Genomic DNA, 26,073 nt, shown 5'->3' with positions numbered 1-26,073 from the left:
GGTCAATCAGTTGCAATAATCCCAATTGTAGAACCTCCATTACAAGCACGAATAGGTAGGGCGATACAGGGTCACCTGTCGAAGTCCCCTAGCCCCCGGAAAGAAGCCATGAGGTTTCCCATTCAGCCCAACAGAAAATGTGGGTGTAGTAACACATACCTCAATCCACTTTACGAAAGTAGAAGGGAACCCAAATAACTCCATCACAGCAATCATGAAGTCCCATTCCACAGTGTCATAAGCTTTCTGAATGTCTACTTTTAAGGCACACCTGGGTGGTAAACGGGACTGGTTGTATCCCGTAAAGAGCTCTTGTGCCAGCATAATATTATCGCCAATGCTTCTTCCAGGTACAAAGGCGCTTGCCCCGGACTAATAAGTTTGTCCAGTATCACACTTAACCGTTGGAATATGATCTTTGCAATAACTTTGTACAACACATTACAGCAAGATATAGGTCGAAAATCACTAACAGTCATAGGGGCATGTACCTTTGGTATAAGCGCCAAAAGGGTGGTATTGATCTGCTTTAGGAGTCGGCCTGTATTAAAGAAATCCATCACTACCGTTGTCACCTCTTGCCCCACTATAGGCCATGCAGCCTTGAAAAAGCCCGATGAATACCCATCCGGACCTGGTGCCTTATCCTCTGCAATGTCAAAAACTGCCTGTTTGACATCCGCTGGTGTAACTGGTAATAGTAAAGAACTAGCTTCTTCCTCAATCAATACATGTCGAGCCCAAGGTTGGAGGAACCAAAGATCTATCACAGTTCGTCGTCTTTCCCCACCTAGGAGGTTTTGGTAATATGTGACAAACTCATTGATTACTTCTTCTGGTTCAGAATGGGTGACTCCATGATCATCATTGATCTGTAAAATCCTCCTCGCCGATCTCCTTTGAGCAATCTTACGGAAGAATACCCGGGAGCATTGGTCACCTCCTTTCATCCACTGTATTTTCGCTCGTTGTTGTAGCATTGTTTGTTCCATTTTAGCTGCCTTGGTCAAGACAAAACGGCAGCAGTGTTCCAGTTGTATGTATAGTTCGTCACGTCTACTCGAGCTAACAAGTATCTGTGCTGCTTCTAGAAATCCTTTAGCCAGTTGTACATTGTGAGATAGGTCCCCTTTATTCCTCCTTTGTTCTCGAAAGACCAATTTCAGTGCTTTGAGCTTCCGTGTTACGGAATACATAGGTGTTCCAATAATGTTGTGCTGCCATATAGTCTGCACACTGGCAATAAACTCAGGTGAATGGGCGAGGTAATTATCGAATCAGAACATACCTCCAAATCGCTGTTGTCTATCCCCATTAAGCACCATCGGTGAGTGGTCTGAGGTGCGTGGGGTGAGGGTAGAATAAGTTGCATTCGGGAACCGAGCCATCCATCTATCATTTATCATCATACGGTCCAGTCTTTTCCAGAGGTTCCGTGGTGTCGCGCTGCGGTTATGCCACGTGAACCATTCACCCTGCATGGATAGTGGGAGTAATCCTGCATTCTCAATACAAGCATTAAAATCGTCCATAGCTATTTGAATATCTCCGGAAGTGCCACACACTGCACTTAGATCTCGCACTGCATTAAAATCCCCTCCAACCAACCATGGGATGTCGACACATTGGGTAGCTTTAGTCTCTAGGGTTCCCCAAAGCGCCCTTCTATCAGCCACTTCATTAGCTCCATAAACAACAGTGACAACAATCAACTCATGAGGTGCACGAATAGTAACATGGCAGTGGATAAATTGAGTACCACATTCAACCACATCAACATCAACAAAATTATCATCCCAGGCAATCCAAACTCGATTACCCGACGATCCATAATCCGTAAACCATTTCCATTGGGGCATCAAGATAGATTGAATAAGAGATGCATTATTTCCACAAACTCGAGTTTTAAGAAGTCCAAGAAATTGTAACCTGAATTCAGCAACGATGTCTTTGAGTGCTAACTGATGGTCGCGTTTGTTCAGGCCACGTACATTCCATATTGCTGCATTCAACATGGATCACCACATATGGGGCTGCTATGATTAGGACCCCGTGACATCTCATCTGCATCATCAAGTAAGTGTAGAGCATTAAACGTATTATATACAACAAGCTCCTTACCCTTATCCTCCCGACTCGACCTCACGGCACCACCACTAGGGGATTCACGCCCATCTCTCTGCTTATCCACCCCTCGGGCGGGTGGTATTGTCTCCTGATCATGAACTGGTGGCGGCCTCCCAAGTCCCGTTTTAGGAAAGTAAACGGCGACTGGTGGTTTAATTGGTTTGGATGGTTTATTGAGAGCACAATCCTTGGCCGCATGGCCTAGCGTCATACAACTGGTACATTTGGGAGGTATCCACTCATATTCCACGTCAATTTTGCATGGTGTCTCTCCTCCTTCCTCGTCAGGCGTCATAATTATAATATGTTTATGTAATTTCGATCTTACATCCAACATCACACATACACGAGCGAAGTCCAGTCTCGTGCATGCCCTCGTAATCACATCCGGATAGAGGGGTTTGCCAATACCGCTGGCCACCATACTGAGGCCCGCCTCAGTCCATAATTCTACCGGTAAGTATCTCAATTTTATCCAAACAGGGACCTGTGTATGCTTTAATTTCCTCATCACCATTCCTGGTTCCCATTTCTGCAGAATAATTGGTTGTCCTTGAAACAACCACGACCCACCTTCAATTGCTTCTTCCATATATGCAATAGTCTTGAATTGGAAGAAGAAAAAACTGTTCGTTGTGGCTTTCACCTCCCGCAGTCCAGGCCAAGTGGAAAAGGCAAAATCTTTAACATGATAAAAATACGGTCGTTTCCCAAGAAAATAACCAACTGCAGTGGTCTTCCATTTCGTTGATCCATTTCGAATATCTTCTATCGTAGGTCGAACAACCACTTCACCATTTTGTATTGTGGGAGGTATATAAAAGAGAGTTCTCCGAGATGAATTATGAAAGCGTCTGCAATTTTGTCATCAACATCCACATTCAAAGTTGCATTCAATGGAATATTGCCCACAAACAAACCCTTAGGAAAGGAACGTTCTTGTGTAGGGAGAACACTAATTTTTCCCACATTGCTTATGTCATGTCGTACATCAGCAGTTGCATCAGCGCCTCTGTCATTACCTGCATCATCGCATAGGTCATCGATTGCATCAGCAGCTGTGTCATGTTCCAGGTCATCAGTGATGTCATCAATTGTGTCATGGCTCAAGTTAGCGATGACATCAGCAGCAGCGTCATGCTCCATGTCAGCAGAATCCGGCGATTTTTGAGTTCTCGCTGGCCGCACTTCGTTCTGGGTATTCACCAGTCTGAATTCCTTTAGATCAGTCGGAAAATTACCAGAGACAGGTCCAGCATTTCTACCCATCGTTTCTGTCAAAATCCGGTCAGAATGGTCGTCGGAAAATCGTGTTACCGGCAGATTCTCGCCGGGAGTAGCGGTGCGAAGAGCAGATCCTAAAGCAGACGTTCTTTCCAACGCTGTAGACGGTATGAAGCTTCTCCAAGCATGCCTTGTAGGTTTGCGCATCTAAAATTTCGTCCGAACAGCCATGGACGCCGGAAAAACTTTTGGAATCGTTTCAGGTCCAAAACGGGTTTCCCATTTGTTCTTCAATTCATTCAGCGCTTCACGACTAACCTCATCACCCTCATCAATGATTGTGTAAGCAAGTCGTAGGAATTCTTGTAGATTAAATGGTGGAATCGGCACACCCCCACAACCGGCGCTAGGGTTTGCGCCGCCAAACCCTAATTGAGGGTCGCGCTCAAGATCTCCTTCTTTATCGATCAAGATTGATTCTTTTCTCAACAATCCTTCATCTCCAACCTCTGCAAAGCCGGTAGTACGTGCATCAGTCGCCAAAGATACCGGCGACGTTACATCTTCTTCCGGCGACTTTTCGGTTTTTGCGTAAAACTCCTCTCGTCCCCGTGGCTGTTCGGTTTCGTCAATCGCTGGTGGTTCCAAGGGCACAGCAAACCCAAGCAATTGCGGCGCTGAAAGAGCCGCCTTTTCCATGTCCCATGGCGCAGCAAACCCGAGCAATTGCGGCGCCGAACCAGCCGCCTTTTACATGTCCAAGGGCGCAGCAAACCCTAGTAATTGCGCCGCCGAAACAGCCGCTTTTTCCATGTCCAAGCCTCCTCTTTTCCCATGCGCAATTAATGTTGATGTCTCCCGATCATCGGTTCCGATTCGTTCGCCTGAAAGTCGCCGGTGAAAGGCGCGGATTGAATTTTCGTATCGTCGTCAATCTCTAAATACTCTTAGAAAATTTACCACACAAATGCTTCGGTCTAGACCAACGGTTGGGTCAAGTTTCCTCGAATTCTGTGAACGTTCAAAATTTAGCTGTTTTGCACGGTTTTATTAAAGCAAGTTTGTTTCCCTTTTATTCTAACTTGTAGGTAATATTACGCTTAGCAAATTTACCCCATAAATTCTTGTGTCTAGACCAACGGTTGGTCATGTTTCGTCGAATTCTGATAATGTTCAAAAGTAAGCTCTTTTGTACGATTTTATTAAAGCAAGTTTATTTCTCTTTTATACTAACTTGTAGTTATTATTACGCTTAGCCAATTTACCACACAAATTCGAAGCTCTAGACTAACGTTTGTGTCAAGTTTCGTCGAATTTTGTGAACGTTAAAATTTAGCTATTTTGCACGATTTTATTAATGCAAGTTTGTTTCCCTTTTGTACTAACTTGTAGTTGTTATTATGCTTTCCAAAATTACCACACAAATTCTTGGGCGTAGACCAACGTTTGTGTCATGTTTCGTCGAATTTTGAGAACGCTCAAAATTTAGTTGTTTTGCACAGTTTTATTAAAGCAAATTCATTTTTCTTTTATACTAACTTGTAGTTATTATTAAGCTTAGCAAATATACAACACAAATGCTTGGATATAGACCAATGTTTGGGACAAGTTTCGTCGAATTCTGAGAACGTTCAAAAGTTAGCTGTTATGCACAATTTTATTAAAGCAAATTTGTTTTCCTTTTACACTAACTTGTAGGTATTATTAACCACACAAATTCTTGGTTCTAGACCTACGGTTGGGTTATGTTTCGTCGAATTCTGAGAACGTTCAAAATTTAGCTGTTTTGCACGGTTTTATTAAAGCAAGATTGTTTTCCTTTTATACTAACTTGTAGGTATTATTACTCTTAGAAAATTTACCATACAAATGCTTCGGTCTAGAACTACGATTGGGTCAAGTTTCCTCGAATTCTGTGAACGTTCAAAATTTAGCAGTTTTGCACGGTTTTATTAAAGCAAGTTTGTTTCCCTTTTATACTAACTTGTAGGAATATTACGCTTAGCAAATTTACCCCACAAATTCTTGGGTCTAAACCAACGGTTGGTCATGTTTCGTCGAATTCTGACAATGTTCAAAAGTAAGCTCTTTTGTACGATTTTATTAAAGCAAGTTTATTTTCCTTTTAAACTAACTTGTAGTTATTATTACGCTTAGCCAATTTACCACACAAATTCGCAGTTCTAGACCAACGTTTGTGTCAAGTTTCGTCGAATTCTGTGAACGTTAAAATTTAGCTGTTTTGCACGATTTTATTAATGCAAGTTTGTTTCCCTTTTGTACTAACTTGTAGTTGTTATTATGCTTTCCAAAATTACCACACAGATTCTTGGGCGTAGACCAATGTTTGTGTCAAGTTTCGTCGAATTTTGAGAACGCTCAAAATTTAGCTGTTTTGCACGGTTTTATTAAAGCAAATTCATTTTCCTTTTATACTAACTTGTAGTTATTACTAAGTTTAGCAAATATACAACACAAATGCTTGGATATAGACCAATGTTTGGGACAAGTTTCGTCGAATTCTGAAAATGTTCAAAAGTTAGTTGTTTTGCACAATTTTATGAAAGCAAATTTATTTTCCTTTTACACTAACTTGTAGGTATTATTAACCACACAAATTCTTGGTTCTAGACCTACGGTTGGGTTAAGTTTCGTCGAATTCTGAAAACGTTCAAAATTTAGCTGTTTTGTACGGTTTTATTAAAGCAAGTTTGTCTCCCTTTTATACTTACTTATAGGTATTATTACTCTTAGAAATTTTTTTTTTGGTAAATGTAAGTTTCATTAAGTAAAATAATGGTACAGTACAATAATACGATGATCAGTTGGTTTCTCCCTCGACATGCCAAGAGATACGCCATAGTCTATATAAAGCTCGAGTACTGACTAATCTAGGTAATGAAATGCTGAGAATCCGTTGTCTGATGTCCTCGACTATCAGTAGTGCCATGGTATTGGCTGTTCTCTCGGTGTGCTCGAATCGTCTAAGATTTCTCTCCTTCCAAATGTGGTAAACGCATGCTGCTAATAATGCACGATAAGACATATTAATAATGTGTTTACCCCTCCATTTCCGTGAAGCCCATCTAATGTCCATAGTCCAGTCACCATTGGGCCAAGGAAACCGTATCTCTCTCCGAATTGCTGTGAGTACTGTCGACTAAATCTGCACTGAAAGAATAAGTGTCCATGTGTTTCTGTCGCTCCTTCGTCGCATAAAGCACAGGGGCCAAGATGGGCAAGCCATGGTTTGTCCGTCGTGGCCAACTTGCATTGGATAGCAAGCCATAAGATGAATAGATGTCGTGGAATCTTGAGAGATCCCGAAAGTAGTAAGACCAGTCTACTTTCGGTCCTGGTGGGTCAAATAATCTATATAGCACCTGGGTTGTAGGTTGCCCATGCTCGAACCTCCAAATAATGCGGTCCTCCCCTCCATGTATAGTAGGTATGGTATGTGTGATTTCCAAGCATTCAAAGTCTATAATGGGTGGCCAATGCCAATCTCCTCCTTGAATCACCGCACTAAGTCTAGAGGACTCCTCTAAACCGAGTAATCTTGGTCCTCGTGGGAATGCGGTGTTTAGAGGTCCAAGGTGATGCCACGGGTCCTGCCACAAGTAGAATCTCCTCCCGTCACCAATCTGATAGTCCACCATAGTCCGGAGGAAATTCCGTAATCGGAGAATTTTTCGCCATCCCCATGATCCGCCCCGTTCCCCAATTGTCCAGATGGAAGTTTCTCGTTACCGTCCCTGGTAAAGCTATTCAACCCAAATCGAGGTCCTGTCGCATCTGATGACATCACAGAGTTTCTTTGTCATTAATGCATGATTCAGACTACAAATATCCTTGAATCCCAATCCTCCCTCATCCTTCGATCGGCAAAGATCTTTCCATGCAACCTTGGGGTAGCCACTGGTTGTCGTCCCCTTCGACAAGAAAGTTCGCAGCCGTTTCTCAATTTCATTAATAACTTTTTTCGGTAGAATGAATGCCGATGCCAGTATAAACTCAGCTCCATGAGTACAAATTTTAAAATTTGTACCCTACCTGCATAAGACAGAGAAATACCCTCCCAACTAGCAATACGTTTATCTATTTTTAATAATAATGGGCGACAATCCGAAATAGTTAACTGAGAAGATAAAAGCGGTAGTCCCAAGTACTTCATCGGTAAGACCCCTTCTTGAAAACCGAGTACTGTCATCATCTCCTCACGCAATCCTTGTGCTGATCGTGAGATAATAAGGTGGCTTTTATGTTCATTCAGCCTGAGCCCCGACCATTCAGCAAACCGATCCAGTCCTGTCTTAAAGACTCTAATTGAGTCCCTATCAGCATGGCAGAATAACAATACATCATCTGCAAACCCCAACTGAAAAACTCTGGCTGTGTCACATTTCCAATGGAAGGAAAATAACTCATCCTGGTCAATCAGTTGCAATAATCCCAATTGTAGAACCTCCATTACAAGCACGAATAGGTAGGGCGATACAGGGTCACCTGTCGAAGTCCCCTAGCCCCCGGAAAGAAGCCATGAGGTTTCCCATTCAGCCCAACAGAAAATGTGGGTGTAGTAACACATACCACAATCCACTTTACGAAAGTAGAAGGGAACCCAAATAACTCCATCACAGCAATCATGAAGTCCCATTCCACAGTGTCATAAGCTTTCCGAATGTCTACTTTTAAGGCACACCTGGGTGGTAAACGGGACTGGTTGTATCCCGTAAAGAGCTCTTGTGCCAGCATAATATTATCGCCAATGCTTCTTCCAGGTACAAAGGCGCTTGCCCCGGACTAATAAGTTTGTCCAGTATCACACTTAACCGTTGGACTATGATCTTTGCAATAACTTTGTACAACACATTACAGCAAGATATAGGTCGAAAATCACTAACAGTCATAGGGGCATGTACCTTTGGTATAAGCGCCAAAAGGGTGGTATTGATCTGCTTTAGGAGTCGGCCTGTATTAAAGAAATCCATCACTACCGTTGTCACCTCCTGCCCCACTATAGGCCATGCAGCCTTGAAAAAGCCCGATGAATACCCATCCGGACCTGGTGCCTTATCCTCTGCAATGTCAAAAACTGCCTGTTTGACATCCGCTGGTGTAACTGGTAATAGTAAAGAACTAGCTTCTTCCTCAGTCAATACATGTCGAGCCCAAGGTTGGAGGAATCGAAGATCTATCATAGTTCGTCGTCTTTCCCCACCTAGGAGGTTTTGGTAATATGTGACAAACTCATTGATTACTTCTTCTGGTTCAGAATGGGTGACTCCATGATCATCATTGACCTGTAAAATCCTGCTCGCCGATCTCCTTTGAGCAATCTTACGGAAGAATACCCGGGAGCATTGGTCACCTCCTTTCATCCACTGTATTTTCGCTCGTTGTTGTAGCATTGTTTGTTCCATTTTAGCTGCCTTGGTCAAGACAAAACGGCAGCAGTGTTCCAGTTGTATGTATAGTTCGTCACGTCTACTCGAGCTAACAAGTATCTGTGCTGCTTCTAGAAATCCTTTAGCCAGTTGTACATTGTGAGATAGGTCCCCTTTATTCCTCCTTTGTTCTCGAAAGACCAATTTCAGTGCTTTGAGCTTCCGTGTTACGGAATACATAGGTGTTCCAATAATGTTGTGCTGCCATATAGTCTGCACACTGGCAATAAACTCAGGTGAATTGGCGAGGTAATTATCGAATTAGAACATACCTCCAACTCGCTGTTGTCTATCCCCATTAAGCACCATCGGTGAGTGGTCTGAGGTGCGTGGGGTGAGGGTAGAATAAGTTGCATTCGGGAACCGAGCCATCCATCTATCATTTATCATCATACGGTCCAGTCTTTTCCAGAGGTTCCGTGGTGTCGCGCTGCGGTTATGCCACGTGAACCATTCACCCTGCATGGATAGTGGGAGTAATCCTGCATTCTCAATACAAGCATTAAAATCGTCCATAGCTATTTGAATATCTCCGGAAGTGCCACACACTGCACTTAGATCTCGCACTGCATTAAAATCCCCTCCAACCAACCATGGGATGTCGACACATTGGGTAGCTTTAGTCTCTAGGGTTCCCCAAAGCGCCCTTCTATCAGCCACTTCATTAGCTCCATAAACAACAGTGACAACAATCAACTCATGAGGTGCACGAATAGTAACATGGCAGTGGATAAATTGAGTACCACATTCAACCACATCAACATCAACAAAATTATCATCCCAGGCAATCCAAACTCGATTACCCGACGATCCATAATCCGTAAACCATTTCCATTGGGGCATCAAGATAGATTGAATAAGAGATGCATTATTTCCACAAACTCGAGTTTTAAGAAGTCCAAGAAATTGTAACCTGAATTCAGCAACGATGTCTTTGAGTGCTAACTGATGGTCGCGTTTGTTCAGGCCACGTACATTCCATATTGCTGCATTCAACATGGATCACCACATATGGGGCTGCTATGATTAGGACCCCGTGACATCTCATCTGCATCATCAAGTAAGTGTAGAGCATTAAACGTATTATATACAACAAGCTCCTTACCCTTATCCTCCCGACTCGACCTCACGGCACCACCACTAGGGGATTCACGCCCATCTCTCTGCTTATCCACCCCTCGGGCGGGTGGTATTGTCTCCTGATCATGAACTGGTGGCGGCCTCCCAAGTCCCGTTTTAGGAACGTAAATGGCGACTGTTGGATTAATTGGTTTGGATGGTTTACTGACAGCACAATCCTTGGCCGCATGGCCTAGCGTCATACAACTGGTACATTTGGGAGGTATCCACTCATATTCCACGTCAATTTTGCACAGTGTCTCTCCTCCTTCCTCGTCATGCGTCATAATTATAATATGTTTATGTAATTTCGATCTTACATCCAACATCACACATACACGAGCGAAGTCCAGTCTCGTGCATGCCCTCGTAATCGCATCCGGATAGAGGGGTTTGCCAATACCGCTGGCCACCGTACTGAGGCCCGCCTCAGTCCATAATTCTACCGGTAAGTGTCTCAATTTTATCCAAACAGGGACCTGTGTATTCTTCAATTTCCTCATCACCATTCCTGGTTCCCATTTCTGCAGAACAATTGGTTGTCCTTGAAACAACCACGGCCCACCTTCAATTGCTTCTTCCATATATGCAATAGTCTTGAATTGGAAGAAGAAAAAACCGTTCGTTGTGGCTTTCACCTCCCGCAGTCCAGGCCAAGTGGAAAAGGCAAAATCTTTAACATGATAAAAATACGATCGTTTCCCAAGAAAATAACCAACTGCAGTGGTCTTCCATTTCGTTGATCCATTTCGAATATCTTCTATCGTAGGTCGAACAACCACTTCACCATTTTGTACTGTGGGAGGTATATAAGAGAGAGTTCACCGAGATGAATTATTGAAAGCGTCTGCAATTTTGTCATCAACATCCATATTCAAAGTTGTATTCAATGGAATATTGCCCACAAACAAACCCTTAGGAAAGGAACGTTCTTGTGTAGGGAGAACACTAATTTTTCCCACATTGCTTATGTCATGTCGTACATCAGCAGTTGCATCAGCGCCTGTGTCATTACCTGCATCATCGCATAGGTCATCGATTGCATCAGCAGCTGTGTTATGTTCCAGGTCATCAGTGATGTCATCAATTGTGTCATGGCTCAAGTCAGCGATGACATCAGCAGCAGCGTCATGCTCCATGTCAGCAGAATCCGGCGATTTTTGATTTCTCGCCGGCCGCACTTCGTTCTTGGTATTCACCAGCCAGAATTCCTTTAGATCAGTCAGAAAATTACCAGAGACAGGTCCAGCATTTCTACCCATCGTTTTTGTCAAAATCCGATCAGAATGATCATCGGAAAATCGTGTTACCGGTAGATTCTCGCCGGGAGTAGTGGTGCGAAGAGCAGATCCTAAAGCAGACGTTCTTTCCAACGCTGTAGACGGTATGAGGCTTCTCCAAGCATGCCTTGTAGGTTTGCGCATCTGAAATTCCGTCCGAACAGCCATGGACGCCGGAAAAACTTTTGGAATCGTTTTAGGTCCAAAACGTGTTTCCCATTTGTTCTTCAATTCATTCAGCGCTTCACGACTAACCTCATCACCCTCATCAATGATTGTGTAAGCAAGTCGTAGGAATTCTTGTAGATTAAATGGTGGAATCGGCACACCCCCACAACCAGCGCTAGGGTTTGCGCCGCCAAACCCTAATTGAGGGTCGCGCTCAAGATCTCCTTCTTTATCAATCAAGATTGATTCTTTTCTCAACAATCCTTCATCTCCAACCTCTGCAAAGCTGGTAGTACGTGCATCAGTCGCCAAAGATACCGGCGACGTTACATTTTCTTCCGGCGACTTTTCGGTTTCTGCGTAAAACTCCTCTCGTCCCCGTGGCTGTTCGGTTTCGTTAATGGCTGGTGGTTCCAAGGGCGCAACAAACCCAAGCAATTGCGGCACCGAAAGAGCCGCCTTTTCCATGTCCAATGGCGCAGCAAACCTGAGCAATTGCGGCGCCGAACCAGCCACCTTTTCCATGTCCAAGGGCGCAGCAAACCCTAGTAATTGCGCCGCCAAAACAGCCGCTTTTTCCATGTCCAAGCCTCCTCTTTTCCCATGCGCAATTAATGTTGATGTCTCCCCGATCATCGGTTCCGATTCGTTCGCCTGAAAGTCACCGGTGAAAGGCGCGGATTGAATTTCTGTATCGTCGTCAATCTCTAAATACTCTTAGAAAATTTACCACACAAATGCTTCGGTCTAGACCAACGGTTGGGTTAAGTTTCCTCGAATTCTGTGAACGTTCAAAATTTAGCTGTTTTGCACGGTTTTATTAAAGCAAGTTTGTTTCCCTTTTATTCTAACTTGTAGGTAATATTACGCTTAGCAAATTTACCCCACAAATTCTTGTGTCTAGACCAACGGTTGGTCATGTTTCGTCGAATTCTGACAATGTTCAAAAGTAAGCTCTTTTGCACGATTTTATTAAAGCAAGTTTATTTCCCTTTTATACTAACTTGTAGTTATTATTACGCTTAGCCAATTTACCACACAAATTCGCAGCTCTAGACCAACGTTTGTGTCAAGTTTCGTCGAATTCTGTGAACGTTAAAATTTAGCTGTTTTGCACGATTTTATTAATGCAAGTTTGTTTCCCTTTTGTACAAACTTGTAGTTGTTATTATGCTTTCCAAAATTACCACACAAATTCTTGGGCGTAGACCAACGTTTGTGTCATGTTTCGTCGAATTTTGAGAACGCTCAAAATTTATTTTTTTTTTAGTAAATGTAAGTTTCTTTTTTGGGTAAATGTAATTTTCATTAAGTAAAAAAAATGGTACAGTACAACAAAGTGATCATCAGGTGGTTTCTCCCTCGACAGGCCAAGGGATACGCCATAGTCTATACAAAGCTCGTGTACTGACAGAACTAGCTAATGAAATACTAATGATCCGCTGCCTGACATCATCAACTATCAATAACGCCATGGTGCTCGGAGTCCTCTCAATGTGCTCAAAATGTCTCAAGTTTCTCTCCCTCCAAATGTGGTAAACAGAAGATGCTAATAGTGCTCGATAAGCTATGTTAACGATGTGCTTACCCCTCTATCTGCGAGAAGCCCACTCAATATCGTTCGCCCAGTCTCTATTAGGCCAATGAAATCGTACCTTTCTCCGGATTGCTGTGAGACACTGTCGGCTAAATCTGCACTGGAAGAAAAGGTGTGAATGTGTCTCTATTGCCCCCTCGTTGCAAAGTATGCAATCGCCAAAGTGAGATAACCATGGTTTGTCTGTCGTAGGCAGCTTGCCAAGAATAGCAAGCCATAGGATGAATGAGTGGTGTGGAATCTTTAGCGAGCCCGAAAGTAGTGAAGCCTAACCTACTTTTGGCTCAGGGGGATCAAATACTCGGTAGAGGGCCTGGGTAGTAGGCAGCCCTCCGTCACATCTCCACACCACCCGATCCTCACCTCCAGAAATAACCGGTAGGTTATGAGTAATCTCCAAACATTCAAAGTCCGTGATAGGAGGCCATTGGCACTCTCCTGCTGAGATCACCGAGCTGAGTTTTGCTGATTTCTCAATTCCAAGATGGTGTGGAGCACGAGGGAATCGTTCGATAAGTGGTCCCAAGTGATGCCACGGGTCCTGCCAAATATAAAATCTTTCTCCATTTCCAATCTGGTAGTCCACGATAGAGCGAAGAAATGGTCGGAGTCTGAGCATTTTTCGCCATCCCCAAGAACCTCCATGCTCACGGACAGTCCAAATCGATGTGTTTCGTAACCGGTCTTCGTAAAGCCACTGAACCCAGATGGATGTCCTATCGCATCGAATAACATCACAAAATTTCTTGCTCATTAGTGCGCGATTCAAGGTAGAGATGTCCTTGAATCCCAGTCCTCTTCGTCCGCTGATTAACACATATCTTTCCAGGCTACCTTGGCGTAGCCAATAGATGTCGTACCCTTCCATAGAAAATTCCGCAGTCTCTTCTCAATTTCGTTAATGACTTTCTTAGGTAATATGAACGCAGATGCCCAATATAAACTCATTGCCGATAGTATGGATTTGATGATTTGTACTCGCCCAGCATATGATAGCGAAATCCCTTCCCATCCAGTAATACGTGCATCTATTTTTGAAATAAGTGGTTGACAGTCAGAGATAGACAGTCTAGAAGAGAGTAAGGGTAGTCCTAGATACCTCATTGGAAGGTGTCCCTCTTGGAAACCCAAAATCTCTAACATCTGATCTTTTAATTCTTGAGCCGAACGGGAGATGATTAAGTGGCTTTTATGAATATTCAGCCGAAGACCCGACAACTCCGCAAGGTAAATGTAAGTTTCATTAAGTAACAAAGTAGTACAGTACAACAATGTGATCATCAGTTGATTTCTCCCTCGACAGGCCAAGGGATACGCCATAGTCTATATAAGGCTCGTGTACTGACTGAACTTTTTAAAGTAATGCTATGGATCCATTGTCTGATATCCTCAACTATCAACAAAGCAATGGTGCTATGTGTCCTTTCGGTGTGCTCGAATCGTCTCAAGTTTCGCTCCTTCCAAATGTGGTAAACACATGATGCTAAAAGTGCTCGATATGACATGTTAACAATGTGTTTACCTCTCCATCTTCGGGAAGCCCATGCAATGTCTGTTATCCAGTCTCTATTGGGCCAAGAAAATCGTACCATTCTTTGAATTGCAGTGAGGCATTGTCGACTAAATCTGCACTGGAAGAATAAGTGGTCATGTGTTTCTGTTGCTCCCTCGTTGCACAGAGTACAAGGGCCCAGGTGGGCTAGCCATGGTTTGTCCGTCGTGGCTAACTTGCCAAGTATAGCAAGCCATAGGATGAATAAATGGCGTGGTATCTTCAGTGATCCCGAAAGTAGCAAAGACCAGCCTACTTTTGGTCATGGTGGATCAAATAGTCTGTAAAGAGCCTGGGCTGTAGGTTGTCCATGATCAAATCTCCAAACAATGCGGTCCTCCCCTCCATGGATTGTGGGTAATGCATGTGTAATCTCCAGACACTCAAAATCAGTGATAGGAGGCCAATGCCACTCTCCGCCACTGATCACCATACTGAGTTTAGCTGACTCCTCCAATCCGAGTAGTCTCGGTCCCCGTGGAAATGTGTCACTCAGAGGGCCAAGATAATGCCACGGGTCCTGCCACAGATAAAATCTCATCCCATCACCAATCTGATAGTCCACCATAGGGCGGAGAAAAACCCGTAGCCTTAGAATTTTTGGCCATCCCCATGAGCCTCCATGCTCCTTAATCGTCCATATGGAAGTGTTTCGTAGCCGACCCTGGTAAAGCCATTCAATCCAAATCGAGGTTCTATCGCACCTAATAATATCACAAAGCTTCTTAGTCATTAATGCACGATTCAAGATGGAAATATCCTTGAGTCCTAATCCTCCCTCATCCTTCGGCCGGCATAAATCTTTCCAGGCTACCTTGGCGTAACCACTGGTTGTTGTCCCCTTCCACAAGAAAGTTCTCAGCTTCTTCTCAATTTCATTTGTAACTTTCTTTGGCAAGATGAACGCCGACGCCCAATATAAACTCAGTGACATGAGTACAGATTTAATAATTTGTACTCTACCAGCATATGAAATAGTCATACCCTCCCAGCCAGCAATACGTTTATCAATTTTCAATGATAAAGGACGACAATCAGCAATTGTTAATCGAGAAGATAAAAGAGGTAGTCCCAAATACCTCAATGGTAAGACTCCTTCTTGAAATCCGAGTGCTGCCAGCATCTCCTCGCGTAATCCTTGTGCTGAACGTGATATTATAAGCTGGCTTTTCTGCACGTTTAGTTTGAGCCCCGACCATTTAGCAAATCGATCCAATCCTGTTTTAAAGATTCCGATAGAATCCATATCAGCTCAACAGAATAATAGCAAGTCGTCAGCAAATCCCAACTGGAAGATCTTGGCAGTATCACACTTCCAATGAAATGAGAATAGTTCATCCTAGTCAATCAACTGTAGAAAACCCAAGTGTAAGACTTCCATCACAAGCACGAACAAGTATCGTGATAGAAGGTCACCCTGCTGAAGTCCTCTGGCTCCCTTGAAGAAACCATGGGGTTTCCCATTCAGTCCAACAGAGAACGAAGGTGTGGTAATACACGCCTCAATCCACTTCATGAAAATAGAAGGGAATCCAAATAACTCCATCATCGCAAACATGAAGTCCCACTCCACCGTGTCATATGCTTTTCGAATATCCACTTTTAAAGCACACCGGGATGGTCTGTGGGCCTGATTATAGCCCGTAAAAAGTTCTTGTGCACTAAAAATGCTCTCTCTACTACACACACTACTACACCATCAAAAACACACACTAGTGTCTTCCCCATGCAAACTCCGACCGGCGATGGAGGAGAACGTCGGCCGGCGACGTTTACGGTGGAGAGGACGCCGACAGCCGTCCGGTGGCCGGAGATGGAGGGGAGGAAGAGGAACAGTTGTTTCGCGAAGAAGAACACCAAATCGCCATGGAAGAAGAAGACCCGGCCTCCACTGTTCCGGCGACCGAAGATGACTCCCATGGCAGCCCAAGGTCTGTGGAGGCGGAAGGAGCGTTGGTGATGAGAAATGGTGAAGAAATGGGCGGGGAACAGCCGGATCGGGAACTGAGGTCTCGTGCCGTCAACAATGGCGGAAATCGGTCTTCGTCTCCACGCGACTTCAACTTGGACGAATTCCTCAGTCTCGCGCACAAAGTAATCGACCATGGCGACTCACAGGCTATGGATGCCCTGAAGGAATTGAAACAACGATGGGAGGCTCGATTTGGGATTGGGAAGTTGCGGTTGCAGGCGGAAAGCTTGAATGTTGACGACAACCCATTTGCTCGCAAGTTGAGAAAGGCATGCCGGAGACGTACAACACCGGCGACGACGATACAAGGGACTGGAATGGCAGCGACGTCCAGCGTCGACGGGCTGTGCGTGGGAGAATAATTACATCTTCTCCGCCGGCGACTTTGCACAACAACAACGCAAACCAGATCTCGCCGGCGGCTTCGAGAAACACGAACCAGATCTCACCGGCGACCGTTGGAATTCTGACGAAGGATGACGTGCACAATGTTGCTGACATGGACGCCTTAGTGGACAACGGTGGAGCTGATGTGGCGGGGTATGTTAGTGACATGGAGGCTTGCTTGCAGCATACTGCTGACATCAGCCCTAGTAGGGCTGACATCATCGCTGCTGCTAGGGCTGACATCATCGCTGCTCCTAGGGCTGACATCATCGATTACATTGATGCTGATGTCAGCAATGACACAGGCGTATCTAGGGCTGATGTCAGCGATTACACTATCAAATCTAGGGCTGACATCATTGCTGACACAGGGAAAGCTAGGGCTGACATCAGCACTGACATGCAAAAATAGGGCTGATGTCAGCAATTCTGTGGAAAGAAAACAAGCTATGCGTAATGCTCCTGTTCAAACGGGATTGTACGTTGAAAATATCCCGTTGCATGCATACCCGGAACCAATCATCGACGACAAAATAGCACATGCATTTAATCATTCGACCCGAAAAACCTTACCATTCATTGCCCCAACAATGCAAAACGGAGAGGTTGTCGTTCGACCTTCTTTAGATGCGGTACGTAATGGGTCTAAATGTTGGAAATCTACTGCAGTTGGCTATTTCTTGGGCAAACGGCCATATTATCATCACCTTAAGGAGTTTGCACATTCGGTCTGGCCAGCACTACGGGAGGTAACAGCGACCACAAACGGATTCTTCTTTTTTCAGTTTAAAACAGTTTTTGATATGGAGGAGATAATTGAGGGAGGCTCATGGTTGTTCCAAGGGCAGCCGATAGTACTTCAAAAGTGGGAACCGGGGATGGCCATGAGAAAGTTGAAGCATACACAAGTGCCCATCTGGATTAAATTACGACACCTTCCGATGGAATTTTGGACGACAGAAGGATTGAGTTCTGTAGCGAGTGGTGTGGGGAAGCCCCTTTATCCCGACGCGATTACAAGAGCATGCACGAGACTGGACTTTGCTCGTGTATGCGTTATGATTGATGCCACACAAAAGTTGCATAACCATATTATTGTCGTGGCACCTGATGAAGAAGGAAGGGAGACACCTTGCAAAGTTGACGTTGAGTACGAATGGCTCCCGCCAAAGTGCACAACGTGCACGTCATTGGGACATTCGGATAAGGATTGTGCACTAAACAAAACCCGCAAACCGAGGAAGCCAACAGTAAATGTGTATGTGCCGAAAGTCAATGTACCACAGCCACAACCCCCGAATAAGGGACGTAAGACGATGAAACCAGTGGTTGAAGATATACCCAAAGCAGATGTGGGTGATAGACATGTGGACCAGAGCCACTCCAAGCAAGACGAGAGGGGTAAGGCAATTGTTATTTATAATGCCTTTGACGCTTTGCACTTAATTGATGATGCAGATGAGCATTCAAGGGGTCCTAACACAAGCAGCCCCATGGACAATGATCCATGTTGAACATCGCTGTGTGGAATGTCCGTGGGCTGAACAAACGAGACCATCAGCTCGCTTTGAAGGACCTGGTCTCTGAATACAGGTTACACTTCCTAGGCATTCTTGAAACTCGTGTTCGTTTGAATAATGTTATGCATATTCAATCATTTCAATAATTTTATACACTTCCTCCACATTGGAAATGGTTTGTCGATTATTCTTCTGTTGGTAATCGCATCTGGCTAGCTTGGGATGAGAATGTTGTTGATGTCCATATCTTAGACTTGGCAGATCAGTTTATTCACTGTCGGGTTACTAATATGGCTGTCAATGAATCTGTTATTATCACTGTTGTTTATGGGGCATCTGAGGTGATTGATCGTCGGAATTTATGGACTGCACTGGAGACGCTCGCCCAGCAGTGCTCTGACATCCCGTGGATGGTGGGAGGGGATTTTAATGCAGTACGTGACCTTAACGAAGTATGTGGCATCTCAGGAGATATAAGGATGGCCACCGAAGAATTTAATGCCGGTATTCTGGAGGCGGGGCTGATCCCACTTCCTATGCAAGGTGAATGGTTCACGTGGCATAATTGCAGTACGTCTATGAGGAGTTTATGGAAGCGGCTGGATCGGATTCTTATTAATGACCGTTGGCTGGCAAGGTTCCCGAGCGCATATTATCACAGCCTTACACCACGGACATCTGACCACTCACCACTGGTTTTACATGGGGATATACAACATCATAATGGAGGCATGTTTCGATTTGATAACTATCTTGCCCATTCACCTGAGTTTATCCACAATGTGCAGAATATTTGGCATCATGAGATTGTTGGTATTCCTATGTATGCTGTGACACGTAAACTGAAGGCACTTAAACCAGTCTTTAGACTACAAAGGAGAAATAAGGGAGATTTGACGATGAATGTCCAACTAGCCAAAGGTTTTCTTGATGAGGCACAACAGTTGGTAAGCTCTGACAGACAAAATGAGCTATATTTACTTCTGGAGCATTGTTGTCGAATCGTTTATGCCAAAGCGGCAAAACTCGAACAAATTATGCTGCAACAGAGAGCCAAGATGCAGTGGATGAAAGACGGAGACCAATGTTCCCGGGTTTTCTTTCGTAAAATTGCACAGAGACGAGTAATGAGAAGAATCTTACAGATCAATGATGAGAATGGTTTCACGCACACGGATCTAGGGGAGGTCGCCCATGAGTTTGTCTCATACTATCAGAACCTCTTAGGAGGCACCAGAAGACGGTTGTCAATGGATATTCGTTATCTTAGACCGTGGGCAAGGCACTGTATCACTGATGAGGAAGCTAATCAATTACTCCTTCCACTCTCGGCGGAAGATGTGAAGCAAGCAGTGTTTGATATTGCTGATGACAAGGCACCGGGACCTGATGGTTACTCGTCAAGGTTTTTCAAGGCGGCTTGGCCTGTGGTGGGGAAGAAGTTACGAGGGCGGTACTAGATTTCTTTTCTACCGAAAAACTTCTGAAGCAGATCAACTCCACGATCTTGGCTCTGATCCCAAAGGTACATACTCCTATGTTGGTTAATGATTTTAGACCAATTTCATGCTGCAATGTTTTATACAAGATCATTGCGAAACTACTTGTCCAGAAAATTAGTGTGCTGCTGGACAAGATAGTTAGCCCCTGTCAGACACTTTTATTCCGGGAAGAAGCATTGGAGACAACATTATGTTAGCCCAAGAATTATTCTCGAGATATAACCAGATGAGCCTACCCCCGAGATGCGCACTTAAAGTGGATATCAGGAAGGCCTATGATACGGTGGAGTGGGACTTCCTGTTAGCAATTTTGTAGTTGTTCGGGTTTCCACCTACGTTTACAAGGTGGATTGAGGAGTGTGTTTCCACAACATCATTCTCGATTGGGCTCAATGGAAAACCTCATGGGTTCTTTTCTGGAGCGAGAGGACTACGACAGGGAGACCCACTTTCTCCTAATCTGTTTGTCCTTGTTATGGAAGCTTTACATCTGGGATTCTTGCAACGAATTGAACAGGACCTCCAATTCACTTATCATTGGAAGTGTGAGAGTTCTAAGATTTTTCAGATGGGATTTGCAGACGACCTCCTCTTACTTTGCAGAGCTGACTTAGACTCCATCAGAGTCTTCAAAGAGGGATTGGACTGGTTTGAGTGGTCGGGCCTTCGGCTGAATGTTCAAAAAAGTCACTTAATCATTTCACGTTCGGCTCAAAATTTGAAGGACCAGATGTTGGATATTTTGGGCTTTCAGGAGGGCCACCTTCTAATTAGGTATCTGGGTCTTCCCTTAATCTCGTCTAGGTTGTCCATCTCTGATTGCCAACCGCTTATCTCAAAAATTGATGCTCGTATTAATGGATGGGAAGGGATTTCATTATCATATGCTGGGCGGGTACAAATCATCAAATCTGTGCTTTCAGCATTGAGTCTATATTGGGCTTCTGCATTCATATTACCTAAGAAAGTCATCAATGAAATTGAGAAGAGGTTGAGGACTTTCCTATGGAAGGGTACGACGTCTAGTGGGTACGCCAAGGTAGCCTGGAAAGATGTGTGCCGACCGATGGATGACGGGGGTCTTGGGTTCAAGGACATCTCCACCTTGAATCGCGCATTAATGAGCAAGAAATTATGTGATGTTATCCAGTGTGACAGGACATCCATATGGGTTCAGTGGCTCTACCAAGACCGATTACGTGAAAGATCGATTTGGACTATCAGTGAACATGGAGGCTCTTGGGGATGGCGGAAAATACTCAGACTTCGTCCTTTCCTTCGATCTATCGTGGATTACCAGATTGGAAATGGAGACAGATTCTTTGTGTGGCAGGACCCGTGGCATCACTTGGGTCCACTTATCAAGCGATTCCCTCAAGGTCCTCGCCATCTTAGACTTGAAGAATCAGCAAAACTCAGGTCGGTGATTTCAGCAGGAGAATGGCAATGGCCTACCATCACGGACTTTGAATGTTTGGAGATCACACATAACCTACCGCTTATTTTTGGAGGTGAGGATCGGGTAGTGTGGAGATGTGACGAAGGGCAATCTACTACTTAGGCCCTCTACCGATTATTCGATCACTCTGAGCCGACAGTAGGATGGTCTTCACTACTTTCGGGCTCCTTGAAGATTCCTCGTCATTCGTTCATCCTATGGCTCGCAATCCTTGGCAAACTACCCACCACGGACAAACCATGGCTATCTCACCTAGGGGTGTGCATATTGTGCGATGAGGGAGCTGTGGAATCTCATCCACATTTATTCTTCTGATGCAGATTTAGTCGTCAGTGCCTTTCTGAGATTCGCAGAAGGATTCGCTTTCACTGGCCCAATAGAGATTGGGAACAGATATTGAATGGACGACACGGAAATGGAGAGGTAAGCACATTATCAATGGAGCTTACCGTACACTACTTGCATCGTATGTCTACCACATATGGAGGGAGAGGAACTTGAGGAGATTTGAACATACCGAGCGGACACCGGCCACTTTGAGTATCCTAATCATCGATGACGTCAGGCAGAGGATTCTTAGCGTTGATTTAGCATCGTCAGTCAGTACACGAGCATTGTATAGATTATGGCATATCCCTTGGGTAGAGGGAGAAACCATTTGATGATCCCATGTTGTACTGTACCATTACTCTTTATTAATGAAATTTACATTTCCCAAAAAAAGTTCTTGTGCTAGCATGATATTATCTCCAATGCTTCTTCCAGGCACAAACGCCGCTTGGCACGGGCTAATTAGTTTGTCCAGTATTACACTTAACCGTTGGACAATGAGTTTTGTGATAATCTTATACAGCACATTACAGCAAGAAATCGGACGAAAGTCACCAACAGACATAGTGGAATGTACCTTTGGTATGAGTGCCAAAAGTGTTGTATTTATCTGCTTCAGGAGTCGGCCTGTATTAAAGAAATCCAGCACTACCAAAGATACCTCCTGCTCCACTGTAGTCCATGCGGCTTTGAAAAAACCCGATGAATACCCATCCGGCCCCGGTGCCTTGTCCTCTGCAATGTCAAAAACCGCCTGCTTGACATCGTCTGTTGTGAATGGTAAGAGTAAAGAGTTAGCGTCCTCATCACTTATTATATGTCTAGCCCATGGTCGAAGGAAACGAAGGTCTATCACATCATGTCGTCGTTCCCCCCCGAGAAGATTCTGATAATACGTGACAAACTCATTGATTACTGCTCCTGGTTCTATTTGAGTAGTTCCTTGATCATCATTGATTTGTAAGATTCTCCTTGCCGATCTTCTTTGAGATATCTTACGAAAGAACACCCGAGAGCATTGATCGCCCCCTTTCATCCACTGCATTTTTGCACACTGTTGAAGCATATTCTGCTCAAGTTTGGCTGCTTTAGCTAGGACAGTCCGACACCAGTGTTCCAGCTGTAAGAATAGTTCCTCCGTCTGTTTGAACTAACAAGTAACTGTGCCATCTCAAGAAACCCTTTAGCCAGCTGGACATTGTGCGATAAGTCCCCTTTTTTTCTCCTCTGTTCTCTAAATACCGATTTTAATGCTTTGAGTTTCCTCGTTACCACATACATTGGGACTCCTATGATGTTATGCTGCCAGATCTGCTGCACACTGGGAGTAAACTCTGGAGAAAGAGTGAGGTAATTATCAAAACGAAACATACCTCCAAATTGTTGTTGACTATCCCCGTTAAGTATCAGCGGTGAGTGATCTGAGGTTCATGGGGTGAGACTAGTATAACTTGATGTCGGGAACCGAGCCATCCATCTATCATTAATCAGTATTCGGTCCAATCTTTTCCAAAGGTTCCGTGGATTAGTACTGCAGTTATGCCATGTATACCATTCTCCCTGCATGGGCAATGGTAGTAATCTTGCATTTTGAATGCAGCAATTAAACTCTTCCATTGCCATTCGAATATCACCCGATGCTCCACATACTTCACTCAGATCTCGCACCGCGTTGAAATCCCCTCCAATAAGCCACGGTACATCAACATTCTGCATGGCAATAGTCTCTAGAGCACCCCACAACTCCCTCTTGTCCGCCACCTCCGAAGCTCCATAAATCACAGTAAGGGCAACTGACTCATGTAGTGATCGTATAAAAACAAGGCAGTGGATAAATTGGGTACCACATTCAACTACATCAACATCTAGGAAATTATCATCCCACGCAATCCATACCCGATTACCAACCAAACCATAATCCACAAACCATTTCCACTGTGGTAGTAAGAAAGATTGAATAGCAGCTACATTATTATAACGAACTCGAGTTTCAAGAAGACCAAGAAACTGTAACATGAACTCAGCAATAATGTCCTTCACAGCTAGCTGGTGGTCTCTTTTGTTCAGGCTACGAACATTCCATATTGCTGCATTCATCATGGATCACCAAGTAAAGGGCTGCTATGATTAGGACCCCGTGGTATCTCATCTGCATCATCAATTAAGTGGAGAGCATCAAATGTATTATATACGACAAGTTCCTTCCCCTTCTCCTCTCGACTCAATCTCCCGTCAACAAATGAATATTCACGTCCATCTCTTTGTTTATCTATTCGTCGAGATGGTTGTATTCTCTCCTTCTGATCCTGCACAGGTGGTGGTCTCGTAGGTCCCGTTTTAGGAATGTAAACGGTGACTGGCGGTTTAATAGGTCAGGATGATTTATGAATCTCACAATCCTTTGCAGAATGTCCTAGCGTCAAACAACTGGTACATTTTGGAGGTATCCACTCATACTCCACATCAATTTTGCACGGTGTCTCTCCCCCTTCTTCATCAGGCGTCATAATGATAATATGTTTAGGTAAGTTGGAACTCACATCTAACATCACGTATACCCGAGCGAAGTCCAATCTCGTGCATGCTCTCGTTATTGCATCAGGATATAGGGGTTTGCCAATACCGCTGGCCACCGTACTCAGGCCCTCCTCTGTCCATAATTCAACCGGCAGGTGTCTCAATTTTATCCAAACAGGGACCTGTGTATGTTTTAATTTCCTCATCACCAAACCTGGTTCCCATTTTTGCAGCACAATTGGTTGTCCTTGAAACAACCACGGTCCACCTTCAATTGCTTCTTCCATAAACGCTCAAAATTTAGTTGTTTTGCACGGTTTTATTAAAGCAAATTCATTTTTCTTTTATACTAACTTGTAGTTATTATTAAGCTTAGCAAATATACAACACAAATGCTTGGATATAGACCAATGTTTGGGACAAGTTTCGTCGAATTCGTAGAACGTTCAAAAGTTAGCTGTTTTGCACAATTTTATTAAAGCAAATTTGTTTTCCTTTTATACTAACTTGTAGGTATTATAAACCACACAAATTCTTGGTTCTAGACCTACGGTTGGGTTAAGTTTCGTCGAATTCTAAGAATGTTCAAAATTTAGCTGTTTTGCACGGTTTTATTAAAGCAAGTTTGTTTTCCTTTTATACTAACTTGTAGGTATTATTACGCTTAGAAAACTTACCACACAAATACTTCGGTCTAGACCTACGGTTGGGTCAAGTTTCCTCGAATTCTATGAACGTTCAAAATTTAGCTGTTTTGCACGGTTTATTAAAGCAAGTTTGTTTTCCTTTTATACTAACTTGTAGGTAATATTACGCTTAGCAAATTTACCCCACAAATTCTTGGGTCTAGACCAACGGTTGGGTCAGGTTTCGTCGAATTCTGACAACGTTCAAAAGTAAGCTCTTTTGCACGATTTTATTAAAGCAAGTTTATTTCCCTTTTATACTAACTTGTAGTTATTATTACGCTTAGACAATTTCCCACACGAATTCGCAGCTCTAGACCAACGTTTGTGTCAAGTTTCGTCGAATTCTGTGAACGTTAAAATTTAGCTGTTTTGCACGATTTTATTAAAGCAAGTTTGTTTCGCTTTTGTACTAACTTGTAGTTGTTATTATGCTTTCCAAAATTACCACACAAATTCTTGGGCGTAGACCAACGTTTGTGTCAATTTTCGTCGAATTTTGAGAACGCTCAAAATTTAGCTGTTTTGCACGGTTTTATTAAAGCAAATTCATTTCCCTTTTATACTAACTTGTAGTTATTATTAAGCTTAGCAAATATACAACACAAATGGTTGGATATAGACCAATGTTTGGGACAAGTTTCGTCGAATTCGTAGAACGTTCAAATGTTAGCTGTTTTGCACAATTTTATTAAAGCAAATTTGTTTTTCTTTTACACTAACTTGTAGGTATTATTAACCAGACAAATTCTTGGTTCTAGACCTAAGGTTAGGTTATGTTTCGTGGAATTCTGAGAACGTCCAAAATTTAGCTGTTTTGCACGGCTTTATTAAAGCAAGATTGTTTCCCTTTTATACTAACTTGTAGGTATTATTACTCTTAGAAAATTTACCACACAAATGCTTCGGTCTAGACCATCGGTTGGGTCAAGTTTCCTCGAATTCTGTGAACGTTCAAAATATAGCTTTTTTGCACGGTTTTATTAAAGCAAGTTTGTTTTCCTTTTATACTAACTTGTAGGTAATATTACGCTTAGCAAATTTACCCCACAAATTCTTGGGTCTAGACCAACGGTTGGGTCATGTTTCGTCGAATTCTGACAACGTTCAAAACTTTTACACGATTTTATTAAAGCAAGTTTATTTCCCTTTTATACTAACTTGTAGTTATTATTACGCTTAGCCA

General features: G+C 43.6%; 2 protein-coding genes across 2 annotated transcripts; both read right to left on the bottom strand.

Moving 5' to 3' along the window:
• Positions 1-14,776: 14,776 nt before the first annotated feature.
• Positions 14,777-16,060, bottom strand: LOC105180194 (uncharacterized). The gene is made up of 3 exons (XM_011103855.2): positions 15,877-16,060; positions 15,594-15,732; positions 14,777-15,218 (listed from the first exon to the last, which is right to left on the bottom strand). Exons 1-3 carry the CDS (start codon positions 16,058-16,060, stop codon positions 14,777-14,779), a joined length of 765 nt encoding a protein of 254 aa, XP_011102157.2.
• A 7,052-nt stretch (positions 16,061-23,112) lies between these two features.
• LOC148788107 (uncharacterized) lies at positions 23,113-23,781 on the bottom strand. Its single transcript, XM_088880357.1, has one exon. The coding sequence runs from the start codon at positions 23,779-23,781 to the stop codon at positions 23,113-23,115; it is 669 nt and encodes a 222-aa protein (XP_088736483.1).
• Between the last annotated feature and the right edge of the window lie 2,292 nt (positions 23,782-26,073).

Source organism: Sesamum indicum, linkage group LG5 (genome assembly GCF_026168435.1).
Source record: "Sesamum indicum cultivar Baizhima isolate 11 linkage group LG5, ASM2616843v1, whole genome shotgun sequence".
Classification (NCBI taxonomy): domain Eukaryota; kingdom Viridiplantae; phylum Streptophyta; class Magnoliopsida; order Lamiales; family Pedaliaceae; genus Sesamum; species Sesamum indicum.
This window is presented reverse-complemented; position numbering and strand designations above follow the sequence as displayed.